The sequence below is a fragment of the Chroicocephalus ridibundus genome, chromosome 3, assembly GCF_963924245.1.
Source record: "Chroicocephalus ridibundus chromosome 3, bChrRid1.1, whole genome shotgun sequence".
Classification (NCBI taxonomy): Eukaryota; Metazoa; Chordata; class Aves; order Charadriiformes; family Laridae; genus Chroicocephalus; species Chroicocephalus ridibundus.
Window position 1 is genome coordinate 41,464,233 of NC_086286.1, and position 21,700 is coordinate 41,485,932.

Here is a 21,700-nt window from a genome sequence, read left to right on the forward strand (position 1 = left end):
AAGAGGGGGAAAATTTCAGCCTGGTGTCATCCAAGTGACAGGGAATTCTCCCCTCTATTTCCCCCCGCTACAAGTTACCTTCTCTTGAGGCCAGTGCAGGCAAATGGTAAAGCTTGGCTCTCTCTACGGCCAGCTGCCTTTCAATTCGTGGAAGGATCTTGCCATATTGGGCTAATAGAGAATTTCTGGCAACTGCTCTGTCGGTCAAGCGATGATCGCCGTCGTTCTGATGAAGGAAAAGCGGAAAGCAAAAGCTTAACTCATTACAAGAAGTTCATTGCACAGACCACTCCGTGCTATTTCGCATTAGTGAGCAGATTTCCTCTACGGGTGTGGGAAAACACCTCCACTGCACAGAACAGCGGCAAGTTCTACCCATCCGCACACACCGATTTCACCTGGTACTTTTAGCAAAGTGGAAGGAAGACTGGAATAGCAACAGAGCCTACAACTTGAAGTTAAAACAATGCTGGCACTCTGCAGAACCTTCTTCTGATACGCCTGTTATCACCTGCAATTTTCTGATATCACCTGCAATTTGCTAACGACTTACTACATAGCAGGCTTTCCCTTGTTCTTCCTGAAACGCCAGTGCCCTGAATATACGGGACAACTGGAAATTACCCTGGACAACATGATGTGAAGATTAAAACAAGCAAGAAAAAGCGACCTACGCACACCACCTGGCCGCATGACAGTTTTCAAATGCAGGACCTACGACTTCCAAACCACCTTAGAAGTTTGAGTCACTGGAAAACTATGATTCCAGAAAACAGCAAACGCGTCACAAATCCAGAACACAAGTTCACGCTTACCATAAGATTGACATTCATGGATTGATTCAGCTCCAGTGCTGCAATGTAGTTGGCACGCTGCAGATGGTAGACTAAAAGGAATTCTTGATTCTGAACACCAGCACTGGTCCTTAAAAACTTCTCCAAACACTCCTATGAGAAAAAAAAAATCATTCCAAAAATCTGTTATGGCTCTGCCTTTTCTCTTTTCAAAGAGACAATGAACATTTTTCCTTGCTCCCACTTACTTGTTCGGTGTCTGTGAAGGGCAGCTTCAGCAAGTCTTCCATCAGGCCCATCTCCCGGCACATTTCGTACATGTGTTTTAAGAGGTCTTCTAAGTTTGCCTGAGCGGCATGTTGGTGCAACAGACCCCAAGCCTCCACCATGCACCTGTAATTAATGTTTCACACGTAAAGGCATGTTAACAGCATAACCAAAGAGATGCCCCAAGAGTCTTGTACTCAAAGTTTAAAGGAAACTTAGGGGATGATGATTTCTATTCTTTGTTCTCCATTTTCACAAGATTTGCGTGACAAAATGGTGGGGTGTATTTCTTTACCTATTGGAGAGCAACACAGTGAGGAGAAGCTGCACTTCCCCGCTGCTTGCCGTGGGTGGCCTCATCAGCTGGATGTATCTGAGGGCTTGCCCATGCTCCCCTTGGCACAGGAGGGACTGAATAATTCTCTTGTGCTGCCATGACGCGGTTTTGATTGTAGCGGGATGAAAGAGCAGGGCCAGTGAATTCTGTACAAGTTAGAGATCGGGTTTTAAAATCATTTTCTAGATTATAGCTTTGTACTGCCATGTATCTCTAACTCAACTCTACCATACTTACTTCGTAATCATTGTGATCTAGAAGCCAAAAACCTTCAACAAGCTTAACAAGTCCCCAAGGCATGCCAAAGGCAGTTGCAAAGGAGTCGACTGAAGTCTCTGTCTCACTCGGAAAGGAACGCTTGATATCCAGCAGCAAGTAAATTGTCTGACATCAGGTATCTCATTAAGGCTAATCAGTTTGTAAGACCAAAAGTTTATCACATTACCTTTAGAAAAACATAATGAAGTAAGAATATAAAAGTGGTAGGAAGCAGAAAATACATTCAAAACATTGGAGCATCCAACGCTCAATTATTACAGCAAATAAATTCCACAGCTGGGTTTTTCCCTCATGTCCAGCGTCTATAAAACAGTGTAAATTGTGGCATCCTTACAGTACAGCTCAGCTCCGAATGATTAAAACTGGATTTAAACCAGTATGCGGGTCACTCATTGGTAGCGTCATTTTCTCTTTCTGACGTCCGTTTTTAGGGACATCATCTAACAAGACAGCTCTGGGCTATAAGCGTTTCTAAGCCCCTTGCTCTCTAGGCTCCCCTCGCGGGTTAGGCAACAAACAGCAAAAGCAAGGCTGTGTATTTCAGCAGCTTAAAAATTAAGTTTCTGCCCCATGACTTTTCTCTTCTCCCTGTTGCTTATTCCGTGTGCCTGCACTTTCAACGGAACCAAAGCAAGCACCGTGAGCTGCGCTGCAAAACCCGTGATTTCAGCAAAAATCCGGTACTGGTAAACCACTCTTAGAAATCCTTTTGCTCTGAAACAGAAATTGTTTTATAACCCATCATGGGTGTTTTAGAAAATTTTAAACGGTGTTTAAATTTGGAGAAAAACTAAGGACAAATGTTACGAAACAGGTCGGCGACCAACACTGAAGAACATTTATGTGCATCCCCTGGAGGTGTAATAAAAATAACTAGAAAGGATACAATTGCGTGTTTGCAGTTTTCTTCAATGCTTTCTAGCAAATAGAGATCCAGCAGTGCCTGAAATGAAAAATTAAAAGTTCTGAAAAACGCCTGTCTTCCCTAAATCATTGGCTTTTGGGTGGGGTTTGGCGGGGAGGGCGGCCGTTTGTTGTTGTTCTCAGTGAACAGGACACTCACATGCAAACTGGCAGGCGGGTATTTCCCAGTTCCTCCTGCATCTCTCCGCCACAGCTTCTCCACTTGGTCTCCTAACTGGGAAACCATTCCATCAACCATCAAGCAGTCCGAGTCCCATTTTCCTCTGGAACAAAAGGTAGCAAGGATTTGGACAGAGTTAAACACTAATTCCAGCCTCCCGGTGTAACGGCTTTCCTCCAGTCTTCTGCTGACTGCAGCCCTGCCCTTTCATCTCCCGATGGCACAAAGCAGAAAAAGGACACTAGAGGCTCTGTGCTTCGAAGGAACACACGAGCCTGTATGTAAGTTACTTGAGAAGTAAGCCAAGGAAGATGAACTTTGAAGTCAATACCTCCTACCCTGCAGCTTCCACCTTAACTCACCTTGCAGCCTCTTGGTCACAGTGCCATCGCCAAAGCTTGGTCAGCTCTTTATTCAGTTTTCAGTACAATTTCCAAAGAAAAACCTATTATCGGCTAATCCAAGGCATGCCGCCTATGTGCTAGGCAGCTAGTCCAGGAAAGAGAGCTGATGTTAGCAAGTGACTTCTATCCGACAGCCAGGAGAGTGCGAGGCGTGCCAACTCCATGTAACTCCAACCATCTTACGAAATCACACCACGTACTTGGGAGAAGGGGACTTAGGCCAATACAGTTATGACCCTCTATTACCAGTCAAGGACGGAGATGATTGTTTGTTAAAAAACACGCTTTCTTCTGCTTCCAAAACAATTGTTCTGTGAACACCCTGCTTTGCTGAACTGGAGGTGACTGATCCTGTCCTAATCACATGGCCTTTTTCAGTAGTCAGAAATTATACACATTAGCCAATGAATAAAGTAGACTCCCGAAAAATGATGATACCAACCAGTGGTACTAAGCAGAGGTAGATAGCACCGTTTTAACACAGGAAAGTAACCTCTCTGTTCAACAGAACACACGTGTCACTGAAGTCAAGAGTATTGCTGGCAGCGGCATTACGCATAGCCCATGCAACTGTTGAGATAAAAGCCATTCCCTTCCACTTCTGAATTTGCCATGGAAGTGTTCTAGAGTCTTCCTCTAGCTCTTACCTTGATAAACGCTCAAGTTTCTGTTGCTGACCAGTATAGTAGCTCTCAATCAGAGGATAATTGTAGAAAGGTCTTGACAAACGCGTATCGTCATCTACAGGCAACAAAGTAGAAGCAAGTTAAAGCAGTCATATCACACTTGTAAACGAAATTTTTTGCCTAAAGAGACAGAAGATCGTACAAGCTAAGCATCAAGAAGCCTCCAACTCTGAAAGAAGCCAATCCTCTTTCTGCCTTTGCTAAAAGAACTCTAAGAGACAAGACTCAATTCCTTCTTGCCCCAAGTGCCGTTTCAAGGTTACAGTTCACGCAGCATTCACAACATGTAGGGTAAGCTGAAGTTCACTATAAAAAAAACCACCCAGTTCTCAAAGGGAATGGTTTTAAAACCATTGTTTAAAACAATTGTTTGTGAGACAATTAAGGCTGGCAATGGAATTTCTAATCCATCCAACTAAAGAAGGATTTCCAAGGTGTACTTTCTCCTCAAGCAACTGATAGAAAGTTCAAAACATGCAGGTAATGCTCTCACTGTAAAAACAAGCATTCCGGTACTTGTTGTTTAATAGTACTTTGTTTAAAATCTCAAGTAGTTCAAGCTGTGGACACAAGCAGCGCCGTGACGTCAGGGGTCCATTGCTATTCCTAAAATCCACCCAGGAAAGAAACTGCCTGCCTCATTCTACGCCGTGTACTTGACAACCAGGCAAAATCTCAACTTCACCCACAGAACTTCAGCACACCCTGCCACTGAACCAGCACGACTTCTTCCTGACGAAACCGTTACAAAAACATGGCTAAGCATGCGTTCGTGGGAGTCACTCACTGGATGGTCGCCTTGCTACAAACGTATGACAGGTCACGCTTACCTAAACCCTCTGGAAGGAGACCGGATCGACAGAACCAGATGACCACTCGTGCATACAAAGAAATGAGGCCGGTTACCGCTTGCTTATTTGTCACGTCTGCAAAACCTGAAAAAAGGCAGGAGATGATTAGCGTTATGCAATTCTGTTCATTTTCACAAAACTCCCTTCATCCTACTAAACCAAAAGTATAAAAATAGCACATTACAAATCTTTGTCTTTGCGTTTTTCATGCTGTATCGCTTTCTTATTTGAAGAAAAAACCCACTATCACCACCAAAACAAAAAGCAACCCCTATAAAGAACTAAACTCACTAAAGGCTAAAATAAAAAAAAAACAAAACCCCAAAGCCTGAACTACTAAATGCACGCAGGAATAAGACATCTGTTTCTCACGTAGCAGAGATTCTTCTGATAGCAAAGGGATATTCTTTTCTTTTCTCAATAGGCCAAGAACCATTTCTAAGAGAAAAAGCTGTAGAAACTCAAGTAACTTACTTTGCATGTTACTCGTTTACGCTTCCTTCGTATTGTTTAGCAATTTGCAACACGGTGTCTGCATGCAACTAGAACTTGCTAGCGAAGAACTCAAAGGAATAATTTTCAGCAATACCACATTCGGTTGCTGTAATTTCAGCCCAGTTGCCTACAAAGCTTCTCTCTGGATGTAGCCTCCCCCACCCCCTTGCATGAGCTCCACCATAAACTGTTGCCCTGAACTCCATGCGTGTTTTGTGGTGGTCCCAAGCGCTCAGCTTTAAGCCCCTTCTCCCAGCTAAATGTGACTGTCTTCCAATCCTCAAAAACAACAAAAGCCCATGTTGCCACAATTCCAAATCTTAATAAAACATACCAAAGATTTTGTAGCACTACTACAAACCTTTTCCAGTAAGCTCTTGTGCTTCTGTGAGAAAACAGTTTAAGACCGTGCTAAGGTTGCTCAAAAGCAACTGGCAGCGCTGGAGAGACCGTAATGTCTGGGGGTCAATGAAGTTGCAAGAGCCATCAAACAGTGGAACACCTTTTCAAGAATAAATATTAAATCGTTAGCCGACAGAGCAATTCCAGAGTTTCAAGGCGCACTTCAAGGACCGCGTGCAATATCCTATAGCGGCGTATTACTGAGGAAGCTCAATCAGAAAGAACGACTTTAGGTTTGCAGAATGACTACACTAGTACTCACAGATTTGGTCAAATTCTTCCTTTGTAGAGATCACTTGGTTCCATGTCCACTCAAGAACAAACCGTAAATTACCAGCAGACCTTGGCTGCTCTGTAAACAAAGAGAACAAAAAAGAAATGAATCAACAGGCTCCAACTCAAAGAGGTACCACGTAAAAAAACAACGTTCCAAGTATTACCTTCAGATATCCAATGTTTAATGCATCCAGTCAGAAGTCCCACAGAACCTGTCTGGACAGCAGCTGACAATACTGCTTCCAGCTGCTCCTCCTAAACGTAACAGACAAACTCAAATGAGAATCTTACCTACTTGCACCATGTGAACCATCAACAGTAAATGTTTCTTTCTAACTGTATACTCATTCAGACATCACAAAGTCAATCAGGACACAGGCCAGGAATGCCACGTCCTTTCTCTTAATTCCAGCCACAGGCTGGACTGCCCACTGCTCTGAGGAACACATTAACACACTTCTCCTCTGACATTTCAACTTACTGCAGCCTAATTCTAATCTTTCTTCGCATGCCTCTGCATTACAGTCTTCACGTACTGAGTTCCAGCTTACTATGTCCAGAAACATCCTCTGCTAATACGCGTTACACATCTGTGCAGATAAGTTTGCCATCAGGAACGCAGGAAGGGGACAGGACAAACACAACTGTGCAACGTTTGCATGGAAACAGTGAAGCTACGGCCAAGCAGCTTTCTAGACCATGAAGACATGAAGCAGTTCTGACACCCAAAACAGTACGTTGGAATTTTGTAACGTGACAGAAAAGAAGCGAAACATTTACATCCTAATGGCTTAAATGTTAGGCTCTTCAAATACTGTATTATAGTGTAGTGGTAATCCTTACAAGGATAAATCACAGGTATGCACAGACGCGCGATACTAAGTAGTAGCTTATCTCAGCTGGTGTTCTCGTACTTCTCTCAGGTGAGAGGACCCTTCATAAGTTTTTACTTTGGTTTTTGGGATGGGATTTGGTTGGTTGGGTGGGTTTTTTTAAACACATTCAAAAGTATCTTTCCCCTCTAGGCAAAATCATGACATTCAAAGCGACTTCTACACATGTAGAACACACATGTGATATTGCCATCTTTTTCTGAAAACTGGTTTCAGACAAGGAAACACACCATTGGCCAGCTTGCCAAGAAATGTCTTTGAGCTACCACACTGTGCAGAAGCGTTCATGTCCTAACACACGTCCACAAATGTGGTGACGAATGCAGGAGACAGGAAGAGGAGGGCAGCGGGAAGGCTGCTCTCCCCTTCCTGCTGATTGCTCCAGGGAAAGGTTGGTGCATTGCAAACGGAAAACCTATGGCAGGGGGAGTGAAGTCACTGTGGTGGCATAAAGCACATAGAAGGTAGCGAGTGTCATGAGATAAAGGTGATTAAGGTGTTGCAGCTGCAAGAGGGCAGTCTCAGAGCAGCAAATTGGGCTACTGCAGCACAAGGCAGAGGCTACAGAGGTGAAGATCCGCCCGGAGAGGATGCAGAAAAGCCTACCGATGAAGGGAAAACGAGGGCAAGCTGTGAAGAAATTGCCAGGGAGAGCTGACAGCAGTAATCCTTTACCACAGCCCACTTCCTTGGAAGCAAATGATCACGTACAGTGACAGTGCAGCAAGCCGACGTCTGCAAGAGCTCGCATCCCAGTGAGACGCCCCCATTGTCGGCTACTGCACTGAACCACTGCTTTGAGAAACTGACAGGGATGGGGGTTACTCTGGGGGACACATGCGTTATGTTGGGCATGACCAGCACTGACTGCACGCTTCCTTGTGCGCATCTGTGTGTGGCACCGAATTAAGAGAGGGGTCTCTAAAGACAGATCTCTTAGGGCTGTTCCCAGTCAAAGTCACTACTTTGGATCTAAGGATACGGTTACTTCTGCTAGCTCAGGTCAACACCTGTATTTCAAATTGGAGTATCGTGTCTTGTAGCCCCTCCAGCCCTGTCAGACCAGATGGATGTATTTCCCCCTTGATTCCCTCATAGGCACTCACCTGACTCAAACTGGATGGCTGGACATCAACTGGTCTTGGAGACAGCAAGCCAGCTACAAGACACCTATTGTAGCTCTCCTGAATGGCTTCCCATATTGAAGGACCAGATTTCTTCAAAAAATTCAAGGTCTGAAACATCGATCGAAAACCACAGATTAAGACAGCATTGTTATTCCGTCACTACGCTTCTGGATAACCTCTAAAAGGAAGAATCTAAATGTTCACTGACACCGTCAGACAGCCTGAACCACTAAGATGCTTTAGGTTAGCAATCTGCGTAATTAAGTCTTTTCTACCTTCTCTGTCTATACACAGGCCTTGCTCTTTCCCTCAACACTGACACAAAATACATTCTATATAAGCTAAGCTAACATGCAACTTCACGCTTTGGAAGATCCTTTCTATGCCTATTCGTATGGAAGCCGATTCATGTTGGAAACATTTAGTGAGCTGAAACTTCACTCAAAATTATCTGTCACAATCTGTGCTGCGGCTCGGAAGTTATAATTTGGCCGAGTTTTGGGAGAAAACAAAATTTTCATTCCTCAAACAGTTATGTGATTTTTCATTTTCTCCATTCCCTCCTTTTTCAAGAGAATTGGGGATCAAAACTCTAACTCAAGACTATGCAGGCAGTTCGACTGAGGGGCAATAAAGAAGTAACACCTTTCCCCGCCTTCTGCAGTGGTTTTGTTCTTGCTCCTGGAGCAACGTTGCATTCCTTTCTAGACATTCAATCCCCGATCGTGCTTCAAGAGGAGACAATGCGCAGGAGCAGGCTGTCCCCATGTGCCAGAAGACAAGCCGTCGGGGAAAAAGGCCGGCCTGGCTAAACAGGGAGCTAGTGTTGCAACTTCGGGAAAAAAAGAGGACCTATGGCCTCTGGAAGGAAGGGCAGGCCACTCAAGACGACTACAAAGAGGTAGTTAAGCTATGTAGGGAAAAAATCAGGAGGGCCAAAGCCCAGCTGGAGCTAAACCTGGCTTCTGTTGTCAAGGACAACAAAAAAAGCTTCTATAAATATATTAGCAGTAGGAAGAGGACTAAGGATTATCTCTGTCCTCTAGTAGATGGGGCCGGCAACATAGTGACCAAGCATGAGGAAAAGGCTGAGGTACTTATTGAAGTCTTTGCCTCAGTCTTCAGCAGTAGGACCAGTTGTTCCCTGAGCACCCAGACCCCTGAACTAGAAGACAGGGATTGGGAGCAGAATGAAGCCCCTCTAATCCAAAGGGAAATGGTGAGGGACCTGCTTCAGCACCCGGAGGTGCACAAATCTATGGGGCCGGATGGGATCCACCCAAGGGTATTGAAAGAGCTGGCGGAGGTGCTCGCCAGGCCACTTGGTATCATTTATGAGCAGTCCTGTACAACCGGGGAGGTCCCAGCTGACTGGAGGTTAGCAAATGTGACACCCATCCACAAGAAGGGCCGGAAGGAGGATCCGGGGAACTACAGGCCAGTCAGTCTGACCTCGGTGCCTGGGAAGGTCATGGAACAGATCCTCCTCAGTGCCATTACACGGCACATGCAGGAGAACAGGGTGATCAGGCCCAGTCAGCATGGGTTTGTGAAGGGCAGGTCATGCCTATCAAACCTAATATCCTTCTATGATAAGGTGACCCACTTAGTGGATGAGGGAAAAGCTGTGGATGTTATCTACTTGGATTTTTGCAAAGCTTTTGATACTGTTTCCCACAGCATTCTCCTGGAGAAACTGGCTGCTCATGGCCTGGACAGGTGTACTCTTCGCTGGGTAAAAAACTGGCTGGATGGCCGTGCCCAGAGAGTGGTGGTAAATGGAGTTAAATCCAGTTGGTGTCCAGTCACAAGTGGTGTCCCCCAGGGTTCGGTGCTGGGGCCGTTTCTCTTTAATATCTTTATCAATGATCTGGATGAAGGGATTGAATGCACCCTCAGTAAGTTCGCAGATGACACTAAACTGGGCGGGCGTGTTGATCTGCTTGAGGGTAGGTTGGCTCTGCAGAGGGATCTGGACAGGCTGGACCGATGGGCTGAGACCAATGGTATGAGGTTCAACAAGGCCAAGTGCCGGGTCCTGCACTTGGGTCACAACAACCCCATGCAGCGCTACAGGATTGGGGCAGAATGGCTTGAACGCAGCTCGACAGAAAAGGACTTGGGAGTGTTGGTTGACAGCCGGCTGAATATGAGCCAGCACTGTGCCCAGGTGGCCAAGAAGGACAACAGCATCCTAGCCTGTATCAGGAATAGTGTGGTGAGCCGGACTAGGGAAGTGATCATCCCCCTGTACTCGGCACTGGTGAGGCCCCACCTCGAGTACTGCGTTCAGTTTTGGGCCCCTCGCTACAAGAGGGCCATTGAGGTGTTGGAGTGTGTCCAGAGAAGGGCTACAAAGCTGGTGAGGGCCCTGGAGGACAAACCTTATGAAGAACGACTGAGGGAGCTGGGGTTGTTTAGCCTGGAAAAGAGGAGGCTGAGGGGAGACCTTATCACCCTCTACAACTACCTGAAAGGAGGTTGTAGAGAGATGGGGGCTGACCTCTTCTCCCTGGTGACAAGTGATAGGACGAGGGGAAACGGGTTCAAGTTACGTCAGGGGAGGTTTAGATTAGATATTAGGAGACATTTTTTCACTGAAAGGGTTATTAAACATTGGAATAGGCTGCCCAGGGAGGTGGTGGATTCACCATCTCTGGAGGTGTTTAAAAAAAGGGTAGATGGGGCACTGAGGGACATGGTTTAGAAGTGGCTCTTGTCAGGGTAGGCTAAAGGTTGGACTCGATGATCTTAAAGGTCCCTTCCAACCTCAACAATTCTATGATTCTATGATTCTATGAACGGCAGTTGTACAGTCCCAAGAGGGGACCTAAAACATTACCATTTGCATACAGCTGGCGACAGGATACAATTGCAACTATGCGTGTGGACGGGCAGGATGAGCATGAAACGGTCCCTAACACGGAAAGCAGTGCAACAGAAAACTTAGAAAAGCTACATCTCCTGCCACTCGCAATAAAGATACAGTAAAAGATCACCTCCTTCTGGAAGCCGGTGCAAGTCATGTGAACGACTCCGGAGGTCAGCAAGCACGTACCATCTGCAGAAACAGGGAACGTTTGACAACCTTCCGTACTCTCACAGTTATGGCATGACCAGTTTACATTTTTTACACACCGGTATCTAGAAACATATAACTGAGTGCTTTGAGCTTCAGTTCACAGTCATTTCAGGCTATAACCAGCACCACTTCACCGGCTACATTACAAAAGCACCAAAACTCAGCCGGCTGTCAGATATGTTTCACAATACTAAATACCTTGTCAGTACAACGTGATCAGAGTTGGGTTTGGGGGGGACTGGGTGTTTTTTTGGTTTGGGTTGGGTTTTGAATGACAAACAATGACTGAACAAGAGAACCAATGAATGGCATTTGACCTCATTTTAAGCTTATCACTCTCAAAAGCAGTGAAATACCTACCAAAGTTATAGTTGCCCGGATGAAAAAACCGCTCAGGTGGTGGATAAGAAGGAGGAACTCCCCGACTTAGACTCCGCTCATGGACCAGAATATCCAAAAGGAGCTTCGGAGAAGTCACGCTCGCTACGGTATCCAGCGACCACAGTGCAAAATAGGGGCACTCATGAGGGAATTCTTCCGGCCTTAAAGAAAACAAGCGCGTAAGCTAAATGCCGACATTCAAATGAATTATTGGCAGGCATATGGAAAACTACTGAAGAAAAATCTACCTTAGCGAATCTGGCATTTGAGCAGAATACCAGCGATTAATGTCAAATACACCCAGGTAAGTAGATGGTTTTCCCTGACCGTACGTATTCACTTGCCAACTGAAGACTGAGACACTGGTGTCAGGAGACGTGACTGTAAAAGACAAGACGTTGTTTCTGACTTGTAGAAAATACGATAGATCCGATAGTTTTAAAACACCACTTTCTATTTTGGCTTCATTCTCTTCTGTCACTCGTGAAACACAACACTTCCTAAGAGTGATTACAGTAATTACGGAATAGCAAACATCTCTGTGATAGGTTTCAGTCACACTGCCCCTTTTTCTTGTCCCCTCGTCCAGATCACTGGTCAAGATACTAAAGAGAAGTGGCCCCAGTGCAGTGCCCTGGGGAACAGCACTTGTGACGGGCTACCATCTGGATGCAGATGCGGACATCGGTTTGAAGAAGGGAAAAAATTCTGGTAACATTCCTAAGCAATGGAGAGTTTGAACTTCTTGTTCAAAGATGGCAGCTGGAGGAGTAAAACGACTGACCGTCATCATACAAACGGCCCCACCATACATCGCGATAGCATGTCAGCAAGCATAAAATAAAACCCACTTTTTCCCTTAAAGAAGTCCCACATAACTTAAGCATCCATTTTTTCTTCGTAAATAATCCCAACAATCTAGTCTATGCAGATAGGCAAGACTTTCAGACTGTGGGGACAGAACAGCATTCGTTGCTTAGGTTCCAAAAGCACTTCTTTTAAAATCACCAAACACGGACATCAGAACAAACCTTCATTTACGCTATCCTCTCCGTCAACGTCGCTGCGGAATTTTTCGACAGTCTGGCAGCTGATTAATTTAGTACTCATCTGGCCTCTCAAGGGAAAGACTCCACCCGTGAGATCTAAACTGAACTTTTCGCCACAGTATTGCAAACCCTGGGGGAAAAAAATCAGAGAAGAGAGCAAAAGTCATTCTAAGATAAAAACATACATTATGGCTAAACATGAAAGACAGTCTAACAGAATAGGCTTATTATACTGTGTATTTCGCATGAGCCTATTTCTGATGGTAAATAGAAACTACGCCTGACATGCAAGAGAATGCAGTGTCAAATCGTAACGGGTAAGTTTGGCTGTAAAGGCTTTGCACTTTTTCAAAATTTAGAATTTCCCTAACATTCTTCAGATCTAAACATGTTTTGCAGAATTCCTTGCGACATCCAAGAATGTTCTTTATAAAAATAAATATATCGCTACAAAGAGATCTCTAAAATGATGCAACACACATGCATGCAAAGCTCTTTGCTCCATGTCTTGATTGCAGAACTGATGAAGTTAGAGAAGCCCCAGCAGCTAAAGCTGTCAAGAGGTATTTTCTATGGGCACACCACCAGAGTGACCGTGCACCCCTCTCTAGTTACTGTGAGAACTTCATACTGATTAGCAATCTTCTTTCAAGCCACGTAAGCTATGACAGCTCCTCCTCTCATCTTGTCAGAGACTAACGGGTGAAATATCCCTCAGCTCCTTCACCAAGCACAGCCAACAGCAAAAGGGAAAACCAGAAAGGACACGGGGTGCACGTGGCCAAGGCTTTTAGCATCACGAATTACTACACAGTAAACAAACTAATTTTGAGATACACAGAAACCCCGGCACGATTGTGTTGAACCTCTGATAGTGCCATTTTTTAAGTAAGCATGAAGTGAAATACCGTCTTTCCAAATACAGCATTCATTCAAACTGTCTACCATACAACACATGAATGGGTGTACTGGGGACAAATAGCAGCTCTATAATTAAAAAAAAAAGAGGGAAAAAGAAACCCAACCCACACAACCCATAAACTGATAACGCCACATTCTACCCAGGTTTCCTAAACTTGCAGAGCTCTGAAACGAACTGGCATGAGACCACACATTCCCGTATGATCTCATAGGATACATCTAATTCACCTAATCTGAGAAGAGGCGAGCTTTCTCTTAATGATTCCAGGAAGTGTTACAAATAAATATGAAGGTTGTCTAAAAAGAAAAATTAAATAATTAAAAAAAGTCTTTCATAACTAAAAAGAAAATGCTTCTGAAGCAAAGCAGTGCATTTTAAACTTTCCACGCCGGGCAAAGTCATTCTAAGGAACTCCATTGTATGGGAGATGTTAAGTAATGACTCCATTGACTAGCAAAACACAAAAACAAGTTTTCAAACGAGATGCACTGCTCAAACTCTGATATCAAAGTAGAGAGTGTATACTCTGCCCATCCGCAAGCATTGTGCAGAACGAGGGTAAAGATGCGCTCTACGATCGTGATTTGATGCACCAGATTTAGCAACTGCTGCGACAGTACAAAAAAGGTCTTTGGAAGCATTACTTAAACATACCTTTCTGTTTAATTACTTAAGCAGACTTAAACCAGCCTTGAAGGCAATGGAGACGAGAGTTTGACACGCATATAGAAAAACACAGTACCACATGTTCCATAAGTCCTATTTGTGACTCTTACCATGACACACAGTCAAAGAGGCACTGCTTCATAGCCTCAAACCTAATTCCTGGAACAAAAAGCACTGCTGTATTGAAAAAGTCTTTTGAGCTCCTGTGAACTCTATCCAATGAACAAGGATCAACAGTAGATTCCTCCTTCTTTACTCAAACTTGGCCTAGCAAAAGGGAGACACTTAAATTTTCTACCCCTGAAGATGGACAAGAAACTTGACTCAGACAGCCATGCAGGCAGACAGTCATGTAGTACTAACCAATCTGTGACTACAAGGAAGTGTTCTGAGACTAAAAGTATCCGCTGTGGAGCACAGGTCCCGCACATCAACAAAGATAAAGAGATAGCATCCAGCACGCGATGAATCCCTGGAAGATCCTTCTACTTGGTCACCGTGACAGATAATGCATTTTAAAGAAACACCACCTTTTCCAAACACCTAACCTCTATCTATGCAAAAGCAACAGTGCCAAATGAGGAAGCACCTTTCCTACACATAAGCAAAACACTCAAAATCTAAATTAATCCAAAAAAATCAAAAGGCACAGTCCCTACAAAAACCAGAGTACCACGATACAAGAGTCACCCCTGTTTCGTTCCATAGCTATTGAGAATATGCAAGAGAAAGTACCAAATCAGGAGGAAAGACTTGCTCTGAACTAAGATTACTGTCCCCTCAAAAAGATTTTGGAAGACTTCCAGGCGTACAACTGAATGGAATTACACATCTAACAGATGCGCCTTGTCTCTGTTAGCTATCTGAGATACAAGGATACCTCACATCTGTATTTTAAACGCATCCTCCTTGGAGCCAGATCTAACATTTAGGTACACTCTTCTGACCAAATTACATATTTTCCTGGCTTTAAGAGTAGATTGAATAGGTCACCCAGCCAAAAAGAAGAACGAGTTATCTTTACAGCTACTAAGTGTCAGGATCAACACTGAAGAGACACTGTAGGTGCATTTCATGTGAGAAGTCCGGCTGACAAAGCTCTAAGGGAAACCAAGAATATAAAACTGAAGATCAGCAAAGACTAGAGTATGACTGTATTTTAAGAAAGGGAGAGAGACAGAAGCTTATTCAAGTCCGAAGCTTGGTTAAACCAAGCGATTCAAGGCCCAGTCTTCTCTTCCTACATGCCATTCGTTTGGTATTTCAGAATAATTTTATTTGCAAAAGCCGCGTCCTCTTCAGGAATTTCATTTATACGGGCTCTTTGCAGATGGATCTAGCTGGAACACACGACACTGCAGTATAAAATGGTACGCCTTCTTTCCAAAAGGTATGGACAAAGGCCGTGCCCAAGAAGACTCAGCAAAACATGATTATTTTTTCAGCCAGCTCTGAAGTTTGATGGTAAATCTCACCCCTGTAACTCAACTGATACTCCCTTAGAGAAAATTACTATTGTCTGCTTTTCCCACGCATGCACCTCTTACCTCATACATGACTTGTCCTGAGGCCACGCGTTTTCTGTCACCAAACGCTAACTGCTGCAGGTGTAAACTCACCACATCACCTTCACTGAAAAAGGGATAAATTATGAGATTTGGTTACAAAGCTGCTTGATAGTCCTCATCGTCGTGTTAGTAGACCTAGACGTTTTCTTAATAGCATGCTCCTGCTGAAAAGAACACCACCTCTTCCCAAAACATGATCATCGGCCACATTTAGCCACTGAAACATGAAGGAGGGCGTTTTGACACTAACAGCTTCAGGGGCAAAAGCCAACCGTACAATTGGAAAGCTGTAATATGTTGTATGGACTAAGAATTGTTGGAAATAGTTCTTCACAATGAAGAGTTCTCCATCAAAACTGCTTTGAAGTCAAATTTTAAAAGACTGCCACTCTACCAACAGCTGAGCTGATGGAATCGCTTGCTGATGCAGAGAGAGAGATCTCTCTGCCCTTCCCTTACCACCAAAGTTCCCCTCCCCCTCTTGCACACTCTGCACCCTTCCAAGTCCGATTTGATTCAGCAGAACAGCAGGAACCCATTGGCTTTTCTGCTGAATCGTCTTCTGCCCGGGGAGCTGCACTGCCTCACCAAGGCTCCACAGACTGCTGACGCTGGCACAAGGCCATCGGCAATACTGTCACCGCCGCCTTTAGGGGCGGCAGGCTGTTGTGTGGGCACGTCTGGTGTTCTAGATCTGCAGCCTCAACTGCTCCTAGTGGTATTTTAATACCACGGTGTGACTATCAAACAAATGATGAAGCGGTCATCGAGGAACAAAAGCAAACCATTTGAGAATGCGAGCAGAAGAGTATGGCCACTGTTGCTTTGCCTTCTGACAGAAGGCAGGAACTAGTAGGTCCCTCTTCACGTCTGGTAAATCCTGTAAAAATTGCATTCTAAGTTTAACACCCTCCGTACCGGAAAGAATCGCAGACACACAACAAATACACATGTTCAACTGTATGGGAACAAATATCCTTAAAAAAAAAAGAATTAATTCAGTGGCTGATAGTCAAAGTTTTTATTCACCTTTCCTGCGTAGACTGAACAGCCCACAAGTAGCAACAATTGCGAGGATCATTCTCAGGCTCTTGAAAAGTGACAGCATAGACAGGAATCCTCCCTCCTTCAAGCTGAGAGTGGTGCCTACAGGTTTAGGGGAAAAAAAAAGCAAAACGAAAAAGAAAACAAAAGGTGAGCCTAGTGGCCCAAACACAGGTAGTTTCTCGTTTCTTGGACTACGTCAAGCATTGTTCTTCCTGACTTCTGAACCTTACTTGTACCTCCACACTCTACTCTTGCCACCTAATTATTCCTCCACTGTCTATTTATGCATCCAACAGCTTCTGGGGAGTCAGTGCAGATCTGCTGAAGGGAATCCCGACCAGAAGTTAGCCAAATATTTCAGGTGAGATTGCTCTTTCGGCCAAAGCTGACACGCAGGAAAGAATACATTTTTCAGGCACAGGTCAGCTATTGAGTTTTCATGTCTCACTAGTTTCACCCTGGACACTTTAGAGAATATCGGCACCAAAATCACATCACTGACATACTTCAGCCTTTCAATGGATGCCCCAGTTGCAGTAACCGGTTCTGAAAACCCCAGGAAGCATGCTTCCCACAATTCCTCAATCCACAGGCACAATAAGGAAAACAATCCTAGTCCACTGGGGAGAAGGCGGACCACTTCATCTAGGTATGACTGAAAAGTTATGTCAGAAGAGGATTTCTGAACGTGCCAAGATTATACTCATACTCATGTCAGTCCCTGAAAAAGTTCTCTTTACATCTACATACTTCCTTAAGCAACAAATCGAGAGCCCCACACCTCCAGGCATGGCCAAGTGTAAAGGCCTACTTACTCTCTCTTCAAAGTTTTCATATTCCAGAGCGACAGGTAGCCATCTGAGAAACCCACAACGAGCTGGTTGCTTCTGCTTATGTAGCACAGGGCTGATACTGCTGTTCCGGAAGCATTTTGTAGTTGAAAACAGAGATGTCTCCCTTCGCTGGTCACAGTTTCTCTTCTTTGTGCAACTTCAGCAGGATTTTTAGTGACAACTTCTAGATCTACACACACAAAACCAAGCAATAAATGAATACGTTATGCCATTTAGGCTGCATTTTAGGCACTGACGTGACAACCCCTATCATCTAATGCTACCGTGCCAGGCAAAATAGCCATTTACGCAACACTTTTTTTTGCCATTTCCATTATGTATGTCTTCAAAGAACATAAGAACTCTCGGATCAGACAAGTATTCTCACTCACGTTTGAAAGCTGCGTAAAAGCGTAACCTTAATAACTAAGCCAAATTCTTCCTGGACTCTGAAAAGCAGGAGTTTGGGCCTCGTGATGAAATTTGAAGTGGCACCTCGTGTTTGAAGTGGCACCAATTGCTGAAGCTGCTGTTGTAATAGCCAAAACGGTGTATGCAATCTGAGTACACCTATTCGAGATTTCATTCATCCAAATGCATGGGTGTTGGTAAGTGGGGTTTATTTTAAAAAACAAGCCCAAAATTTGCCCCAAGTCAATTAACACAAGCAGAAGAGCATTCCCGGGAAACAGGGCTCCTCCAACACAACTTCCTACCAGGCGGCCGCACCGGCTCACGTGGCAAAATTCCTACACCTCTCTGGCAAGAATCATAGTGGCACAGGGATCTTGGCGGGAGGGGGCATTTACAACACTGCGAGGAGCAGTCAGACGCTCCCAGGTTTAATCAGGTCGGGACTATACGATGTCAAACTGCCACCTGTAACCAGTCGTCAGAAATGTCTGACACAAGGGTCTTCAAAGTGGGATGCATACTGTTTCGTTAGAAGACAGAAGTTTTCTTGCGTTTAAATTCATGTGGAAAAACTGCAGGCTTACCCAATGCTTCGATATCATTCTGAGTGCAGGAGCAATCATCCAAACTAAGGTCAACCAGAAGCAGATGGCCAGCATCTGTAGCCACTGCTGCCACCCCAAAGAGCCATCGCAGACTCTGATGGAGGTGCTGAGTGCTCACGCTGGGTCCTCCGTGATTCGCTATGGGTTCTATAGCGGTTACCTACAGGAAAACTACAAGTTACTATTTGAGCTCTTTGACAAGCTCAATAGAAAAAGTAAATACAGGAGCATCAAAGCATTGTTTGCAATTAGATCAAGAAAAGAGACAAAGACAAAAAAGCCCCGTACAAAAACCTGTTACTGCCTTCCATTTACTAGATTTCCTGCGGGTAAGTGACTTAACTTCAACTTACATGGGGCATTCTATTAGTACAGCTTAGCAATTTCCATTTCCTACTTCGCAGTAATTAACTGGAGGAAAACACAGAAAATCAGTTATACGCAAGAAACTTTATCGTATTCAAGGGGCTTAAGACAGACAAACACAACTACATCGAGGTCTCCCACCGCTCACAGCCCACCAGCACCGCGATACAGTCTATGCCTTCTTTGACAAACGGGCGTTAGGATAAATCAGGGCTCCAGAGTCAGACGAGGCAGCGGCCAAGTTGCATGGGAGACACACCATTTCCATGGGAGCGAAACGTATTTAGAAAGCGTTGAAGGGAGAGACCAGCTTAGTAAAATTCACACTAGTCCGCATTTAGAAGAAAAGTAACAACCACATAAAGTAAAAGAAGCTTTAAATGCACACCAGCGCTTTCACGAATGTTGAGAAAAATGTTAAAAGCCAGCCTAAAGCAGCAGCTTCTCAGATAAAAAGGTGACTCCACCTAAAGGAGGAAGCGCACACTGCTCTCTCACGTGCCCAGCAGTCTGCACGCAACTGTCTCACAAGGCGAAGACAGACCTTTCAGCACACGTTGCAGCACATCCCAGGACAACACTGACTGCTAGAGCAGAGACACGAGCACACAAAGACTCCTGCGCTAAAGCTGCACGTATTTCTCTCTCTCAGTCACCCCAATACGAATGCTTACTACTAGTCATCACACTGTAGCATTACAAACAAACAAAACTCCACCTGTGTTCTAGCAAGTCAAACCAAAGCACCTGATGGAAAGCTGGCTAAGAAGTTAGTTAGTTAGTTGTTGCAGATTCTAAGATGATAAAAAAGAATCTTGATGTTCTATTGACTGCCACCGATTCTTGTTTACATTAAGATAATGAGGCTAGGGGACACACATCATTTGAGTTTCTGGGTTACAGAAGACAGAAAACATCAGCAACATTACACCAGTGTGTCCCATCTACACAAACACACTAGTCAGAGAGCAGAGATTCAAGGACTGCAGGCTGAAAGGTGACCTCCCAACAATCTGTCAGATAACTCACTAGAGGCTCTTTTTTCCTCTCCTAAGTCAACAGAAAAATGTGTTCTCCTCAGCCTGCTTGCTAGGCTGAGATTCAAGGCAATGTGTCCAAGTCATTTACAGCACAACTATGGAATTCTGAGCCATTTTAAAGACGGTATTTCTGATGGAAATCAAGCAATTAGGGCCAAACAAAGGTGCTTTTCAATGCCTTTTTGCGGAAGGAGAGAATCAGGTAACTCTGTGCTCTACAATAAAACCAGAAAACTTGACTGGATACTCTCAAGTGACAGGATGTTAACGCGCGATAGAAAAAATACCTCCTACAAAGAGACGCTCCAAAGCTTGTCCTAAAACAGGCCTACGCAGCACCTAACAACATCAAAGCTTCGTTTCTCCAATTAAAAAGTACCTACCCTCCCGGGAAGAACAACTGCTTTAACCACTCTTGAGAGTCCAAGGTCGTACAGACAGAGAACACTTCCCTCTGCGTCTTCCAACCCAACCAGCAGTCCAGTTCTCTTCTCCCAGGAAAACTCCTTCACCACACGAACAGTGGGAGGCTGTTCATTGACTCCACTGAAACGGTACGCAGAGAGCCGCTCTCCTGTCACACAGTTCACCACCTCAAGGTGAGGACCACGTGCCAACCACGCCAGGCCGTTTCTCCCTGTGAGAGAAAAGAAAGAGCACTGAAGCAAATGTCCAACGGAAGACTGAAAACAGCTGAAAAAAAATCACAGTGCCTGCCCCTTTCCTTCAATAAACGTACCTAGCAGAGGAAGACCGACCTACCTCATTCTAGTCAATGATTCAAAATCACCCGTTGAAATCCCCAAGCAATCCCTCCTAAAATTAACCAGCTTGTTATTTTGCATTTGTACTTGTCATTCCCGCACCGAAGAATCTGGGTTGTTTGCGATAAAGATGACAAGGTCCTGATCGACAGCCTTTATACCATATTCGCCTTGGTTTTGCTAGAAATGATCTAAACGCATATGGGAATACAAGTCTTAGAGCGTAGAGGAAGAATCGAAGGCATTTTGTTTCACTGAACTACTGCCAGCCCAAAGGAAGTATGAGCTCAATTCCTGCATTTACACTCAGGTAGATAGATTCCACCTGGTCTTAACAGAAGCCTAGACCTCCAGATAGGCACCCAGCTCTACTGTCACATCACCTGGAAAGTCCACTTCAAAGTTTAACTATACTCACGTTTTAATATTAGCATTTGTCATCGCTGAAGCACCCTTTTTGTTCTCTCTCTCTAAACAGGATGCCTCTTAACAGCACCAACCTGACACAGCTGATACGATGACCTGAGGCTTCAGGTAGCCTCCAGGCAAGAACAGCTTTGTACCGAGACCAAATTTAAAGGAAAATGCTCACCTCCAGAAAACCTCCCGCACAGCACAGAGCCGAGGGTTCCCTCATCTTCCCCAAGTGCCTGAAGAGTCACCTCTGGAAACTGCAGCAGACTGCTCGTTACCTCAGCTGTTAGGTCTCGCATTCTTCGCTGTAAATACAGGAAAAAATTGCACAACTAGACTCACGTCAGCCAGAACTATTCTTGAGAGTGACAGAAGTTTCATCAGTATGCAGTGAAAAATCCCCTAGACATCACCTCTAGCTCTTTTCCTTGCAAATAATGGCACTCGGGAGACTTTTTGCTCTCCCGGCAGAGCAGAAGGAGAATCCTTTGCTTTTCTGATGCCTGTGAGATCACCAACAAAAAGTGACCCAGACGTATCCACAGAGAAATAACAGGAAAAAGCCCAATACACTGAGTTCAAGTCTACTCACACAGGTTCGGAAGATGGGAGCTGAGAAAAATCAGATTTTAAAAAGCTTCTCAGTAACAGGTA

The 21,700-nt window shown here is 44.6% G+C and overlaps 1 protein-coding gene across 1 annotated transcript; it reads right to left on the minus strand.

The window, feature by feature from the left end:
• Nucleotides 1-106: 106 nt before the first annotated feature.
• Nucleotides 107-21,345, minus strand: LOC134513844 (protein ELYS-like; the record flags this gene model as incomplete). The annotated part of the gene is made up of 23 exons (XM_063331029.1): nt 21,225-21,345; nt 20,252-20,505; nt 18,442-18,622; nt 17,426-17,633; nt 16,593-16,709; nt 15,543-15,627; nt 12,390-12,537; nt 11,607-11,739; nt 11,338-11,519; nt 10,895-10,956; nt 7,875-8,003; nt 6,040-6,130; nt 5,862-5,951; nt 5,559-5,699; nt 4,682-4,786; nt 3,813-3,906; nt 2,741-2,864; nt 2,564-2,620; nt 1,636-1,782; nt 1,357-1,544; nt 1,043-1,187; nt 816-947; nt 107-226 (listed from the first exon to the last, which is right to left on the minus strand). Coding segments are annotated over exons 1-23 (3,054 nt in total), but the record flags the coding sequence as incomplete, so codon positions are not given.
• Between the last annotated feature and the right edge of the window lie 355 nt (nt 21,346-21,700).